Genomic DNA, 17,405 nt, shown 5'->3' on the forward strand with positions numbered 1-17,405 from the left:
ACCTCTTAGTCTGATGGCAAAATGTCACTCTTCAACAGTGCGCTCTGATGGGGGAGCTGAGCAAAGGTTTTTATTCTGAACGTTTAAAAAAGAACCAATTAACTCAATGACCCTCACTTTCTGAGAGAAAATTATTTTTCTTGTGCTGTTAAAAAAAAAAAAAAATCTTACAAGGTTACCCACATATAATCCCAGCTCTTCAAAGTAGCTGGTTATTGCAAATCATTATCACAGCACATTAGGATATTAGTCTCTACCACCCCAGAAGATACAGAAGAGGGAGGTGGAAGATCCAACTTGCTACCCAGCAGCCTAAAGGTTCCTCTATCCATTTTGAAGTAGAATACTAAGATATAACAAAGTAAAAATTAACAAAGAATAAAAGTAGGTAATTTACAAAGCAAGCCTGGAGAATCTAAACAGAAGCTGCTGTGGTAACTTGCGACAGGTAATGCTGGTGGGTTAGCCTAGGGCTCTTAGGTTGTTTCCTCACAGGGAGGCTGACACAGGAGGGCCCACAATCATCTAATTCAAAATGGAGCAGAGTGTTTGCATACTATTAGTACTAAACTGATATTATTCAAACTAGCTTGTTATAAGTTTAAGATGTTAATTATAATCTCCAAGGTAATCACTAAAAAATAATTAGTAACTAAAAGGGGTCTGGGGTGGATGTATCACTAGAAAACAAAACACATTTTACATCAAAAAAGTAAGACTTGCAGTAAGAGGTAACAGACCTCATAGGGTACAGATCTGGGGCTTCTGGACTGCTAAACAGAACACCAGAAATTCATTCATAAATGATGGGTAACTGCTTAGGGAGGTAGAGGATGGGGCTGCATAAGAAAACATTTTCCCGTGGCCACAATCTAAAACCCTAAATCTACCAGGTAATGTCTTGGAAATGTGAGCTACTGGTCAGAGACAACAGTTTAAGCCAGGCTGACCAAAGATTAAGAAATTGCCTGTGTATGTCCTGTTGGAATTAAATATGCCCAAATGGAAAGGCTCTATAGAAACCAGTATCTTAGTTGCTGCTAAGGAAGGCAGCATCCATATTTTCCAGCATTATTTAGTTATCTCCTCACTCAAAGGGGAAGAATTCATCAAATCCCTGCCTTGAGTTGATCTAAAGAGAAAAGCTTTATCGAGTTGAATGGATTATAGCAATACCAAATATTTAGAGAAAAGAACAGTACTATTACTTGTAAGTTACCCTGAAAAGGAGTTAACATTGCAATGAACTATAAAACTTTGCAACAGACAGCAGATGGTGAGTAGTGTAGGCCAGACCACTTGGAGAAGGCTTCCTTCCTCAGAAAAAAGCCTGAGAAGTGTATAACTTTACAATAAAGGCAGTCATTGAAATCAAAGCTCCCAGACCTCTCGGGAATATTATTAGAAACCTCATGGTATAACCTATTCCTCTTCCCAAGAAAAAGCGTACAACCATCATTTCCAATAGAGGAACAGAAATGAAGAGAGAGAGTCTACAAATGTGTGTGTCAACATTAGCAAGGCTGTCCTTTGCCACTTTAACACGCATGTTTCTGAGACACAAGACGACTCGATAGCATGGACCCGGGAGGAGCAATAAGCACTTGCCAACTGCTGTTCCTCAGATTTTAACAAGCTACTACCTACTGGTATCACTAGCACCTGCCTAGGAAACTTCACCAAATATTCAGTTTCCCACAAGATCCAAATAGTAGCTCATTGATACTAGTGGCTTATTGATAAATATTTGAAAAATATGCATTAATTAATATAGTCATGTGATACCAAGTGAGGAACAGGTCTAATGCACTTGATATGCAATGTACTACAAACTGGTATCTGATTCATCTGCAAATGGATAAATACCAAGTCAGGGAATAAAGAGTCCTGAAAAAGCTATGCAACAATGCCTTCAGAGTCCAGTTGCAATACAGGCACAAATTAGCAGACATTTAGCTAATTTGTTATCTAACAAAATAGTATTCCATGTCATCACTGCTAGTCTGATTAATGATGCTGAAATTAATAAAGTTCTTGTAAAAGCAATATTTTACGTTTTATCTATTATCTTTAAAAAGAAAGATATTAACCACTACCACAACAAAATCCTATTGGAACATGCACCAAAAAATAAATGTGTATAACCATTGTTAGAATACCAAATGGAAGAAATGGAGGAATATGTAGAACCCTGTGCATTTAATTGGGGAATAATTTATTAAAAGATAAATTATGTAAAGGGATGAAACAGAAACTATATAAGAGTAAGCCACCTTTTTCCTTTCTTTCTGAGAAGTCCTTTATTAACACATGCAGCACACACTGGTTTGCATTTGGCAGGTTTCCTGTGTCCATCAGCAAAAAGATACTCCAAAATGAGGAAAAGCTTTTCTAGGCATTTTGGTAAGGATTATGAGTCCATTACCAGGCAGATGTAGTTACAAATGTCCTCTTCTTTTCAAGTAGATTATAATGCAAAGAATAAAACTGCCTTCAAACAGAGGGAGATATGTTGCAGCCTGGAACACAGGCGAAGTTTCTGGGGTCCAGTCAGTAAATCTCAGCTATTTGTTGTTTAATGAAACAAAACAACTATTATTTGCTGCCCACGTCATTTTGTTAATCAGTGGTTCTGGGGTACAAGACCATTAATTTCAGTCCAAAGGAGCCACATAGGACTATGTATGGCACAGGCACATTGCTTATTTTCACTAGCAGGAATTGTCAATGTGGCTTTAGAGTCTAACTCTGAGCATCATGATTTAGAACGATCTCATGTCCACAGTGGCTCCTTTCCTCTCCCCTCTTCTTTGCCTTTTTAATAGGCTTAAACAAAATGGCTATCAGTCTCCGACTTCAGTGATTTCTGTCATCAACCATTCAGACATTTTCTTCATTTCTCATCATCATTGTGTGATATCAACCTTGTACAATTCTTGGCCAATGGCCATATTAATTTTCTACTTGAAAGAACACAAATAGAATACTGTTTATGACGAAGGTAGGAGGGGAGCTTGGGGAATAGCTGTTCGTCTTGATGCATAGCAATTAGCTTTGCAAACAGAAACAGTAACATGATTAGATCTGATACCTAGCCAAAGTGCCAAAAGGGGGAACAAATCATTCTGTTGGGGGTACTGAGTGGCTTTTTAAATAGTGGCTACATTTGCCTTTCTGGAAATGGTATGAGCAGTGTGACATCAGAGATCTTCAGTTTCCATGGTGATTATTAGTGATGGCATTTCAAATGTTGTGGTTAGGCTCTACTGTATAATTTCTTGCACTTTACACCATGAGAGAAGGAAGAGAAAGAACTGCTTCATATTAATATTTTTAAAGGAAAGAATGCTGATCATTTTAAGTAGATTTGTTAATCTTAAACGTGTGTTGATAGAAGCTACATGAGTAAGCTGGTGAGAGATACTAAAGCACTTGGATTTAATAGGGACTAATTAATTGCTTAGATATTTAGCAGCAATTAACTGTTATTTTCTGCCTACACATTGTTTTATAAACTGGTTTGTTCTTATACTACTGATTTAGCCACTTTTTACATGTAGGAAAAGGTTATCTTCTTACTCTGAAGCAATTAATCCTGAGTTGAGAAATAGTTTAAGAAGTGAGAAAAATGCATCTTCCTCTGCAGTTAAGAACAATCTCTAGGATGAAGACTGAGCGCCGCCCAGCCCAACATGGACATCCCCCAAGGCAGGCGGCGCCTCGTGCTTCCTCTACCTGCTCTCTTGGCCCTGGGTCCCTTGCACATGGGAGATACCTAATATACTAAGTGATTTTGATGTTGATGAAGCTAAACATTTCATTTTTGCTTTAATTTTCACACTCAGAGTTGATGGCTATCTTTAAAGCACTCAGTTTACTTACTAAGAATTATATGTAGTTAAAAAATAGAATGAATAAGCAAAAGTCTAAGAAAGTGTTTCATTTGATTCTGACAAGGAAGTTTTTAATTTCCTCATGGAGCTGTAAAGTGAATCTTTTTAAAAAGACAAATCAGCTATAAATTTCATGTAAACACCATGCATTCTTTTTTCTATTAAAAAACAAATTGTTTTTTATGTTACCTCAACATATTTTGTTTACAGAGGTATATACTAGTTTTTCTGACTAGTGATTTAAATCAGACCTACTGAGTAGTTAATATTATCTAGAGGCAGACTCAAAGATTACAAATACAAGTTACAGAGAAACTCTGCTGGCAAGATGAAGGAAAGTCATAATAAATCAGAATGTAATTTAAGAACGAATTCTACACAAATGCACTCTTACAGTCACAGTAACCAGAATGATAAATGATCTGTCTCTCCCTTACTCAAGCTACTAGTTATGCCAGAAAAGAATATTAGGCCACCACTGTGTAAGAGTTTCACAAAAGCCTATAGACTGGAACAAGAATGCATATACAAACTGATGATAAGGTCAGGAAAAAAAGTAGATGACAGGTCTGAAAAAAAGAGTAGGACACTTAAGTCACAAAGTACCACCAATTGTGACTGAAGCTAATATGCACCCACAAATCACTGAAAGGATTAAGCCACCTAAGGTAAACTTTATCTTCATTTTTGTCATCAAAAACACAACCCACAATGAGACTGAGATCAGTTACTGATGAAATTAAAGGGCATTCTAATACGGTTTCAGAAAAGAATCTACTTAAAATGTGAATGTAAAACAACTGGTCATGTGGAGAACTGAAAAGAAATTAAGATACTAAGGGGCAGGATTCTAAACTGTTAGAGCTGTAAAAGATAACGTGACCCATTTGTTTTTAGTAAGGAAATAAAGGTCCACGAAGATCAAGTGAAATTATCCAAGATCACAAGAACTACTGTCACTACAGAAATGCAACCTGAACTGTACCCTGCCTAAGTGTCACCACATCTAATGAAGTGCTGTGAGTGAATGCAGTGCACAAACAGAGTGCTAACACAGAGATTTACATTCTAAGGATCAACTTAGGGAGAATAACGGTTTGACTTTTTACAAAACCAATGAAAATGTGCGTGCGCACCCCTACCATCAATGTACTTAAATACACTATGTAAAGTATATGACTGATTGTCTAACCACTAAGCTGTATACCTGAAACTAATATAAAATAAAACTGAAAGTAAACTGTAAAAAAATAAAAAGGTCAAAGGGAAAATGAACAAACATGGAAGAAAAAAACAACATAAAAACATATTGTAAAAATAAACACTTTAAATCTGCCTTCCTTGAAGTTTTGAATAATGGACATCTCAGGTATCTGATTCAGAAATTTAAATAGAACAGTAATATATTACTAAGTTAGAGAAATAAAATGCATCATACACAGAATAAAGGTGCTAGCTTTTTCGTTTGGAGGATGACCAGATCTTGAGACAAAGTCAAGGCCCCCTGTGATTTTCTCAAAATCAAGAGATGGGGGGTTTATAGACTATAGCGACAGGAAGTAGCACTTCCTTCCTCCCACAGAACTCTATTTAGTTCTTCCAGGGCTGTTCTTCTAGCTAGAAATCCAGACCAAAAGAAACCCCTGTACAGAAATCTAGGAGTCTTATTGTAGGAGCTATAAGGAGAAAGGCTCTTCCATGTTATTTTAAAAATTCTACAAGCAGATGATCTGAAATTGAGCTATTATATAGATTATGATAAAAACCCAGAAAGAGTGCAGATGCTGATTTCCATTTCCTGCTCATAAAAAGCAGAACCGGAGGCTTTTATGGGCAACTGAATGTGACCTCAGGCAAGTCAGGGCCCCCTCTGCATGTGTTATTTCTAAAAAGAGAGCTATCATGAAGTCAAATGAAATAATGTGGAGAAGTGATAGAATACTGGTGCTCTCAGCTTTAAGACTGACTGGGTTTCCCACAGATACCAGAAAATCACGTGCTTGCATATCAGACTTTAAGGGCACAGGCACGGCCAGGGCCACAGAGAGTATCCTTGCCTTAATGATTGGGAAGACAATGCTCCATCTGGAAGAAAATATGAAAACCCTGCTACTCAAAGTGCGGCCTGAAGACAATCAGCATGGGTACCATGGGTATCATAACTGGTTAGAAATGTTGGCTCTCAGGCCCCATCCAAGACCTAATGAGTAAAAATCTGCATTTTAACAAAATCTCTAGGTGATTCACAAGCACGTTAAAGTGTGAGTACTGTACTGAAAACACTGACAGTGCTCTGCAAAAGAGGCCACTGAAATTTCTGATGATTTCAACCCTGGTACCACCAGGAAAGGCTGACCTCTGGTCAACCACAAATTAAATAGATGAGAGGTAAACATTTACCATCACATATATCAGTACCAATCACATGAGCCTCATTTACTTCATTTAGTTTCCTCTTCTTTAGTGGAATTAAAGATAACAGAGGAAAAAACTTACAAAGCTAGCTACGTTAAGAAGTGCTTTATTAATCTGTCTGGATAATGCCAAAAACCATGGCCAGACTAAATGATTAAGTGAGCCTGGGTCATTACATTTTCATAATCATTAAAAGCTAGGCAAGAGTATTGATTTATTGATGGGCAACACTTACTAATTTTTTTAAAAATAATCTCATTTCAACTTTCATTTTCAGAGAAGAGTATTTTCTTAAAAGAAAATAATCTGCCTTTAGAATGGAGTAGTCTAATAAGAAAACACACACTGGAGGAAAAATAATCTACATTTTGATCATGGCTTTCACCATGTTAGCTTCTTACTGGGAACAGCAAGTTTTGTAAGGATATGGCGTAGGAGTGAGAGGATGCATACATTATTTCTTATTCCACTCATCTAGAATGTCCTTTTCATGCTCCCTAACCCAATTATCTGACATCCTAGATAAGGTATGGAGAACCTACCAAATAAGAAAAGCTGTTCCCCAAGAGCAAAGTCACTGAGAACAATATTTAAGGAACAAGAAACTCTGCCTTTAAACATCTTGTACTGGCAACTGAGATTCTACTTTAATTTTCTGAACAACAATATTGATAATCTCCACATTGGTTTACATTTTTCTTGAATCCATCAAAATTCATTTTCCCAGACAAAGTAACTGGACACAAAGCACAAGAGAGAGGGCTATGATGACTACTGTGACAGACAGTGAGGAAGACAGGACACAGACCATGGGTCTTGCCACTCAAGAGATGAAGTGCTTCTGAATGCTCTGTTCCACCAAACTGCTTATAGGAATTTTCTTTGTGTTTAAGCACAGCTCTTTCACTATTCAGTTCTGTCCAATTTTGAACATGAACAGGCACAGGGGAGGCCTGAGGTAGTTTAATTGCAGTACCAAGTTGAAAATGTGAATGAATCGTGAACTTGCCCTCCCCACTTACCTGATATAACAGCTATTTTCCCAGATCCATGTTCTTCTCTAGCTATTCTTTCTGCTTCCTCCATCAGCAGCATACCAAATCCCTGTAAGGAGCAATAAAGAGGGTTAGAGAATTAAGAAGAAAAGCAGTCATTAAGGGGGATCTGTAAAACAAGAAGGCTAATATTTAGTACTTGATAAAGTCTGTTAAAATAAGTGACAAAAAAACCCCATCTATGAAAGTAAGGAAAGAGAAACCATTCAATTATACCAAAAGTACACTTCAGCAGGCCAGTAAAAAAAAAGGAACAACTTTCCAACAAAAGCCAAATGGTATTTTGTGGATGATGTAATCTACTCACAGCAAGGCGGTAACTGCCTTTCAACTTCTATCTCTTTTTAAGATAGGCAATCTCCAGGTGAGGAAGTCTGGGGCATCTAATCTTGTATTTATTAGTCACCTCTTCAATTTCCAAAAGGCTTTGAAACTAGGTAATTCTTTTTTTTTTTTTTTTTAATATATCTTTATTGATTTCAGAGAGAGGAAGGGAGAGGGAGAGAGAGAGAAACATCAATGATGAGAGAGTTGTCACTGATTGGCTGCCTCCTGAATGCCCCCTACTGGGGATCGAGCCCGCAACCGCAGCTTGTGCCCTGACTGGAAACTGAACCGTGATCTCCTGGATCCTAGGTCCATGCTCAACTGCTGAGCTATGCCCGACCAGCTTTTTTTCTTTTAATTGATGTTACAGAGAGGAAAGGGGAGAGACAGAGAGGGAGAGAGAAACACTGATTTGTTGCTCCACTTATTTATGCATTCAATGGTTGCTTCTTGTATGTGCACTGACCGGGGATAGAATCTACAACCTTGGCTTACTGGGATAATGCTCTAAGCAACTGAGCCACCCAGCCAGGGCTCTGGGCAATATTCTTAGTTTGCCAATTTTGGGGTCTACGCCATATCCACTAGCGTCTTTAACCCATTTTCCTAGAATGTAAAAACGTGAGCTGTTTATTTAGGTTGCTTGGGTGGGGGGGGGGAGTGGAACTGCGTTCCTCTATGTATCATATAGCTCGCATTTACGAAAGTGCTTTAACACTTCCTAAGTGCTTTCACATTATCATCTCCTTAAATTCCGTAATAGTGAATCATTCAAAACTGCTGGTATTAGACCATTTCTGCTTTTCAAAAACAGCAATTTCATATAGTTCAATCTAATATATTCCACTCGTCTGAGTCTCATTTTGTCTCTTCCTCCTCCCCACTCACCCCCCAAAGCAGGCTATTTGCAGAGAAGACATCTCTGAACAACTAAAATATTGGTTCCTCTGTTTCTACACTTCCCTTTCTCCTTTATTCTTTCTCCATCTCTTCCTCTGCTCCCCTGTCCCCCATTCCTTTTCTCTTTCCCTCCTTTGGGCAGTTTCTTTCTTTTCTTTTTTTTAATTTAAAATATATCTTTATTGATTTCAGAGAGAGGATGGGAGAAAGAGAGAGATAGAAGCATCAATGATGAGAGAGTCATTGATCGGCTGCCTCCCGCAGGCCCCCGACTGGGGACGGAGCCCGCAACCCGGGCACGTGCCCTGACCAGGAATCAAACTGTGATCTCCTGGATCCTAGGTCGATGCTCAACCGCTGAGCCACGCATGGCCAGGCAGGCAGTTTCTTAATTACAGTCAAATAATTATAGTTAAATAGAAATGAAATACAGGATACCTGATGCTGAAATTTCGTAGGATCCCGACTGTTCACAGGGACTACACTTCCATACACATGCAGCTCTCGGACTATGGAAACACCTCCAACCAATTCAAAACGAAAGGTTTCCTCTGAACACTTTCGTAATCGCAGGAGGCCAATCAAAATGTCCTGATCTGGGTCTTCATATGATAAGAATGTTTCCCAGCCACCATTTGCAACATAATCTCTCCTTACCAATTCAACCTGTTTAATAAAACAAAACAAACAAAAAAAACCCCACATTTAAAAAAAAAATTAGAGAACAAAATTCATTTTTATAATTATATGTACTTACTTAGGCTAATATCCACAATTAGGGATAAAGAATGAATAATCACGAATTATTTCTTTTTACTTGTCTACTCTCAAATATCAATTAAATAAGAGTTCATGGCTTGTTCATGAACTATTTTTTTCTCCCCTCAGTGGGCGTCAGGACCAATGACCACTAGCTGCTCAGGTACCAAAAAAGCGTATTTCCCAAATCTCTTGATGTCAATTCCACACGCAGAGCAATCAAGCTGCCCTATGTGTTCCACTCACAACAGAAGCCTTTTCTGATGTTCATGAACTATTATAAAAGAAAAACAATTTTACAGCTTCATAAACATTTGAACTTCATTAACCTTAAAATTCTTACAAACATCTGGCTTAGTAAATGTTTCCATGCAGTTAAATCTCTGATGTTCCATGAAGAGTCTCTAAGGTAAAATCGCACGCTCTGTCATATGCGTAGCTCTTGGGAGAACCCCTGGGCCCCAGAACTGTCAGGTGCTCATTGGTTTCATTTTCTAGTTCTTACCTCCCACACTAAAAACCCATTTTTTGGGGTGTGTGTGTGTGTGTCATGGGTCACTTACTTGTTCCTTGATGGCACCCCAGAGGATGCCTTTAAAATATTATGTCTAGTTATGAGATTAATACATTGAAGAAAATCCAATCACTGGAGGGTGGCTTCTGGGGGAGGCTTTTATGGTAGCAATTTACATGGGCTTTTGATTCAACTCACTGTTCAAGTGGCCCTTGTACTTCGCATAAATATCAGCAACATGTAACAATATGCAGACAGAGAAAAGCTAAGCCTGCATATGTGGGCATGGCCACACTCAGACACATTCCGAAAATGGTCAGATTGTACCCACAGTGAGGTGAACAATTCAGACTAATGCTTATCTTCCTTCTAAACTAACTGTTCGCTAAATAACTGGATTGCACAAGAATCTGGCAAACTGATTAGCTGTGCTTGGGTCTACATTTTCCCTCACAAGGTCCCAAATGTGAAAAATGTCAATTAAGCAATTCATTTTGAGAACAGAAATATCAACACAGATCTCATTGATTCTAGCCTTTCCTAATGGGGTTCCACAAGAGCTAAATCCCACAAAAAATTTCACACATAGCTGGACATTGTAGATATACAGGAGAGATGTTACTTCGTTACAAACAATGGACGTCTTCGGGTATCAGGCTTAAGTTTTGTGGAACACTTGCCTGCTGATTTCATTTGATTACCACCAATGGTCAATAATTTAACAGTTGCATACAATGAGATAAGCAGATCACATCCAGCTTTACCTGAATGTAGCCACTAGTCACGTGTGGCTATTTACATTTGAATTAATTAAATAAAATTAAAAACTCAGTTCTTCAGTTGCACAAGCCATCTTTCAACTGCTTAAAAGTCACATGTGACTGTTGGCTGGATGGCACAGATTATAGAATATCTCCAACATGGCAGAAAATTCTATTGAACAGTGCTGGTCTAGAATGAAGTTGAGACTTGGTTTTCCTAACCTGGCTCTTCTAGAATTCAGCCACCCTCATACTTGGCATTCCTGGCTTGACAGCTGTATCTGACCCACAATTACTCTTTGCTTAGTTTACTTGTTAACTTGTAGGGTTCAGTCCCACTGGTAAGAAGGTGTGGGTCTAGGCTTGACAAAAAAGATCTATGAACAGGACCCAATCTCTCTATAAAATGAAGAAACTAACCTGGTATGGCCGTACTTTGTGATGAATTTCTTGAATTCCAACCTCTCTGGTTCTCACATCTCGACACTGGCAAAAACAAACAAACAAACAAAAAAACCCACAAAAAAAACAAACACAAAAAAAAAAATGGAGAAGGGGAGCAATTATAAAACTGGTAACTAATTCAATTTTTACTGAAGCCTCACCACCAAACCCTGGGCTCAAAATTAAGTTTGGACATAATTTACATTGAGATAAAAGAACTGCATTTAAATATGAAGCCATCTTTAATAAATCTGAAGATGGGAACCATGGAATGAAAATGTATTAAGTTAGCACGGTACAGCTTTTAAAATAAGTTTAGAATTCAAATAAGATCGATATATAATATTGGAAGTAAAGAACATACATCCTAAAATCTGGTAATAGTTTTATCCAGGAGATATAACTGTATTTGAAAGTGCAATTCAAAACTATGTATATAGAAGAGTAAAAAGCAAATTCCTAATTGTTAAAAACTCTCACCACTTTATGGCAGTTAATATTTTTAGCATCATCATACTTGTATCACTTTAGAAATCTAGTCAAAAAGAGGGAAGTGGAAAACATTTTTTTTTTTTTTTTTGCAGAGAAGGGCACTGTGGAAGAAAGGATGGGAGGGAGGGAGGAAGAAAGGATGGGAGGGAGGGAGGGAGGAAGGAAAGGAAGAAGAAAAAAAGGGACCTAGACTCATTTACTTTATAATCTGAATCACAGTCACAAATGGCCCTTTGAGTGTCCCTGGGAGGCACAGAGCTGCCTGCAGATGATATGCATGCAATGCCTGGTCTGCATGGCCAAGCATATGTGATGCAACTCTCACTTCTATCCTACATGCTACATGGCCTGACATTTATAATTACAAAATCCTAAAAGTATTCAACTATATGTCCTATGGCATATTTTCCCTGTAGAATAAACTGTAAAAATTATTTTCAGAAAAGATCACCCTAGGAAATTTGATCATGTCATTCACGCAAGCTAAACTACTAAGTGTATTTATGAAGGACTGCTATAAGTGGATAGAATTCCACAAGAAATATTAAGAGCTCATTTTCAGTTCTATAAAAACAAAGCTATTTCCATGCCCCTGGAACCAGTCCAAAATAACAATGCTTTGCTGATGTGGATTCCATAAAATCAAACAAAAATTGTATAGCAAACAAGGATCACAAGTCTCCGTAACTATAATACTATTACATTTGTAGGCTCTTTTAACTAAAGCAATTCTATATAGTAATTTGCATGTGAACGTACTATATTTACATGCCCTTACTGAATGCCTGCATGCTTCTTTCTTCTTTTTTGGGGTGGGGGTTGCTTTTTAAAAGACAGAGATTGGTGTGTGCTTATTTTCTGCTTTAGACATTGCCCATATGAACTAGATGTCTTTTGGCTGTAACTGAATTCCAGTTTTTAGACAGGCTATCAAGGTTTGTGAGAGGTACAGGGTTGAAGACAATAGCTGGGTGATGAGGTTATCAGGATAACCAGGCTGGATCAGTCACTTTGGCAGTGGTGTCCTCAGAGAGAGAAGGTGGAGATCAGGGACAGTCAAAGGATGGGAAGCAAAGTGTGCCTACAATCTTGTTTGCTGCTATTAATTACTGCAGATACATGAGCTGTTTTTTAGAACTTAAAATTTTTTAATGTTCTAAATGTTTTTTAGAACACCAAATTTTTTTTGGTGGGGGGGAGAAGGTAGAATAAGCCAATAATGTTCACAAACTCTCCTCTGCATAAACAATTTTCTGAAAGTTTTGCCCATAATAATTTGGCTAAGGGAATAAAATGTCCTGGGTAAGTCTTCAAACATGATATACGGTCCTCAAAATGATGTCTTTCAAAGTGCAGTCCATGTTTATATTATGCATGAGAACATCTCACAGCTCCATGCCAGACAGACACCACTACTGGCCTTTTCTCTTGAGCAGCTCTACGAAGGAGTTTCTAGGGCACTGAGTTTCAGAGATTTAAACTGCAGATTCCTCGGCTCTTTGTATTTCAAGGTCAGCAGAAACGAAGTGCTTAGTAAATATCTGTGAAATAACTGACTGAATAGACATGAGGGTGGAGAGGGGCGAGGGGACAGGTGTGTGTGGCAAAGCGCTGTTTGGTAATTATTTCACGCACCCAATCCTTGTTTCTTCAAACAGTGTATTCCCATTAGTCAGGAATCGAACTCTCAATACTTCAAAAGAAAATGTGTTTGTTTTTTTTATAAAGGGAGTTGAACACACAGTTGGCAACCTGAGGTAGAAATAAACCACCAAATTAACAAACCTATACTCTTTTGGAAGGAAACAGAAGGGGTGCGGTAAGGGACGGGATGCAGCCTTTGCAACCACTAGCTTCAACTTCCAACACGCTGAATGCCTTCAATATGGGAAAGCTTTTTGACCAAACTCCTAAGTTCGTGTGAGAATATCAAAGTTTTTCTGCATTTCAGATTACTTTGATCTCAACAGTTACAGTCAGACTCTTACCTGTATTCCAAGGTCTTTCATTCTTGCAAATGCCAGCTCTCTCAAATTACCATGTTCAACTCCTGAGCTGACCAAGGGCATTGGAATATCTCTGTAGGAGAAAAAGATCGGCTGTTGTAAAATATAAATCATTCTCTACAGCAGCACGGTGAGATGATTTTTAAAAGGAAAAAAAAAAAAGAACAGAAAAAACACAAACCCAAAAATCTACAATGCAGATCAGAAAAGCAGAGGCTGAATATTCTAACCAGGAAGCAAGGTTCAGAACTTCTTTCTCTGTTTTCCCATTTATGAAATTCTGATTTTCACCCACCACTCAGGGTTTTCATGAGAAACACCTGATAAAAATCATTCTATAAGATTATAAAGGTGCAAAGCAGATGTTCAATAACCATTAGTGATGATTTTTAACTGACAAGACATTGGTACTAAACAAAAGAAGAAATAAAACTCTGTTTAGTTTTTTTAAAAAACCAAAATCTAATTTGTTTAGCTGCTGAATGACAAGCAACCAACAGCCTGGCTTAGCCAACAACTGGTCTCAAAGAATATTTTTTTCCCCTAAAATCTAAATTTGAAATGACTCTGCATTAGAAAAATAACGACTTGCCTAAAGATAAGAGGAGATAAAACTTATTTCCTGGTATTAATATAATGTAAAGTGCTAGGCATTAAGGAGACTTTAATCAAAAGTTGAAGTTATGAGTTCCATTTTAGTAGCCCAAACATCTTCTTTCTAGACAAAAATCAGTACCTAAACATAAAGCAGTTTTTAAAAATCTGAAGAACAGGCTCAGCTCATCTGCTTTCTATTCAAAGATAAGTCCCTCATTTGTTTTGTCTAATATCTGGTTGATTTGAAGAAAGATGAAGAATACACCAATTATCTTCTTATTTTTGCTTTTGAATCAACTTGAGTCTTCTTCTCTTTTTACTTACCCCTTCAAATGCTAAGTAAACAAAATTAGCTGCTTCATCCATTAATTCTAATAAGATATTTCTCACTCAGAAGTACCAAAAGCCAATCAATTAGCATTAAAAACTTATATAAGTAAGTCTATTGGGCTCTGGAAGTCAGTAGTTTCCATAAGACACTATACGGCAACGATCAGTCAAAATTCTTTAAGGTGACTCACCAGGGAATTCAAGGCAAGAGTAACATAGCCAAAGTTAAAGTCTTCTAAATGCCCCTTTGTACTCTACAAAATTTTATAAATAACTCACAAATACACGCATGTACTTTCACAACTTAAAGTAAAATGTAAAACACTGTTAGACATGATATGAAATTAATCTAATAAAACCCATGGTGACCACTGTTAGTGCATACATGACAGACACCTCTGATTCCTGTTATTCATGGCAGTTACACTTTATACAGGTGCCACATACACTGACTCAGCAAACACGGAAGCACTGGGCCTAGGGAAAGTGCAGGGTTAGTTTCCTGCAAGTCTTTAGTCACATTTTCTATAACGGATCAATACATAACCTTGTTTTATTTGTGTTACTGTTTAAAGGCACCTTATTGAACATACAAGTGATTATTAATATTGCTCTTGTGGCCAACAGCACTATAATTCATGCCTCAGTGAAACTTATCTAACCATGTATCTTCTTCATGAGGCACATCACAGCGTTCTAGTGCTTAGGAACACGAGAGAGACAGCACCCTAGCACTATGCCTGGGAGCCATTTTAAAGTGCAAAATCAACAAAAAGCACAAAAATGTAAAAGGTGTGTTATTAAATAGACTGCAAAAAGGACACTATTTACAGTATGCGAGCTGAAACAAGTACACAGCATTGCACCAATTTCCTATTCCTCCCTCATCAACCCTCCAACTACGGGTCTAGCACTTACCAGTGACTCCTGTCTACACCACCTTCCCTGTAATAACCATGGTGATTATCAATTTCTATCATCCCATCTGTATTTATTAGTTGTGCTTGTATTGTAAGGAAGATCTTTCTCTTTTCCCTATTTATTAATTTATTTATGAACTCATGGATTCCTATTTTATTCAATGAGTTGTAATCTGATATTAACACATTATTTTGTTGCTTAAATTAGATTTGGCCAGTGGGCATGAATTCAGGCTGGCTTCTCGCTCCTTGTGACATGTTCCTATCATTTTTTGAATATTTCCTTACTTTCTGGAAACAAGACGTTCCAAGTTGATCTTGTATGTTTGCTGCACCAACCCTGGAATTGGTCATTTTTCCAAGCAGCCCTGATTCCTTTCAGGGAAAGAGAGGAATTTAAAAACCAAGATCTGGGCATTCACTGTGTTCATTACTACTGAGATGTCACTGTCTCTAGATCCTCTCAGTGCACACACTAAGAAATGTGTGTGTGTATATCTACACATACACACACACACATATATATTTATAGTCATATATACACACATAAACCATGCCGTATGGATGCCATAATAAAATCAATGGCAACCACTGTTAGTATTAATTACATAACAGGTATCTACAGTTGTATATATATTTCTATAAAATAAAAAGCCCATGCCTTCATGCTGATAATCACAATTCTAATCCAGTGCCTGAGTATTCTTTTCAGCTTTCCATCTTTCAATGTTTATAAATCCCTTCAGATAGTAAAAAACCTGGCTCTCTTGTCATTAGTGTATTTACTTATTTGCTAAATCAAATAACTTACTTGTTCAGTGAAACCACTCCCCCAACTATTATAGCTGCCACCTCTACACTCCCTACCCTTACTCTCCATTCCTTCAGATGCCAGGCCTGCTGCTGTAAATGCCTGTGGCACTGCCTCCACAGGTGACGGGATAGGGAGATGGGAAAAGGAAGGGTTATGGGCTCTACAAATATTTCTAATAATGAACCAGTACTTTTATTTTTATTTTTTTAATTGAATTTACTGAGTTGCATTGGTTAGTAAAATTACATAGGTTTTGGATGTACAATTCTATAATACATCATCTGTACATTGTATTGTGTGAAGAACCAGTACTTTTAAAAGACACTAAAATTTGCAATGAAAGTAAATTCTCAGGAATAGGTTTTATCATACAGTGTTAAGCAGAACTATATGACAGAAATACAGAATTACCAGGAGGGATGGCTAATAATTTGGGGGCCCAATGCAAAATGAGAACAGAGGGCCTCTTGTTTAAAAATCATTAATAATCTCAAGATAGTGAGAGCAGAGCATCGAGCCAAGTGCAAGGCCCTATGAAACTACATGGGTCGCCTGTCCCTGAAGGTGGATCTAATTACCACAAAGCACAAGTCAGTGAGGACCTGGTAACACAGGGCTTTATGATGATGCTAACAGCTGAAAACTGTCTTTAACTTTATGTCTGTCACTAAGAAAATGCAACACAGTTTTAATGGTCTTTAGCAGTGACATGCCTGGAGTATCATACCAAATAAGAGTTTTTCCTCATTAAAAAATAGAAATGTGGCAATCTCCATTTTCAGTGATAAAGTCCTTTTTCACTGGAAATGAGGGAAGATAATTCTACATATACGGAATATCTGCTATGTGCAAAGCAGTGTGGATTAAGCAATCCGCCATATATAAAGATTAAAAGACACTTATAGTCTTCTGGGACTTCAAAACGCCAGTGAGATTACTGACCATCTGAACTTACTATATCCATCTAGGGAGGAGCTAAAATTATTTTTAGGTTTCTCAATTGGTTTCAATCTAGTTTCACTTTCTTGAAGAGAGATTACATTTGAGAATATTCACTTTTCTATTTCAACAGGCAATATTTCAAGCTTTGTGTTGCTAATATTTGCAATTTGCTCATCAAAAAAACCTTTCAAAGTGATGTCTAGAGCTTTTTTGGTCTGAAGTTTCTCACACTTCAT

General features: G+C 37.5%; 1 protein-coding gene and 1 non-coding gene across 2 annotated transcripts in view; both read right to left on the bottom strand.

Moving 5' to 3' along the window:
• Positions 1-17,405, bottom strand: part of ELP3 (elongator acetyltransferase complex subunit 3) — a 74,225-nt gene that overhangs the window by 12,383 nt on the left and 44,437 nt on the right. Inside the window, exons 11-14 of the mRNA XM_087816568.1 lie at positions 13,549-13,639; positions 11,045-11,110; positions 9,029-9,256; positions 7,331-7,412 (exon numbers count right to left, since the gene is read on the bottom strand). Of these exons, the coding sequence (XP_087672694.1) occupies positions 7,331-7,412; positions 9,029-9,256; positions 11,045-11,110; positions 13,549-13,639 (467 nt within the window). The remainder of the gene's footprint in view (positions 1-7,330; positions 7,413-9,028; positions 9,257-11,044; positions 11,111-13,548; positions 13,640-17,405) is intronic.
• Positions 9,478-9,611, bottom strand: LOC148093308 (U11 spliceosomal RNA). The gene has a single exon (XR_015714480.1). It is a non-coding gene; the product is annotated as a U11 spliceosomal RNA (small nuclear RNA).

The sequence above is a fragment of the Miniopterus natalensis genome, chromosome 4, assembly GCF_054644295.1.
Source record: "Miniopterus natalensis isolate mMinNat1 chromosome 4, mMinNat1.hap1, whole genome shotgun sequence".
NCBI lineage: Eukaryota > Metazoa > Chordata > Mammalia > Chiroptera > Miniopteridae > Miniopterus > Miniopterus natalensis.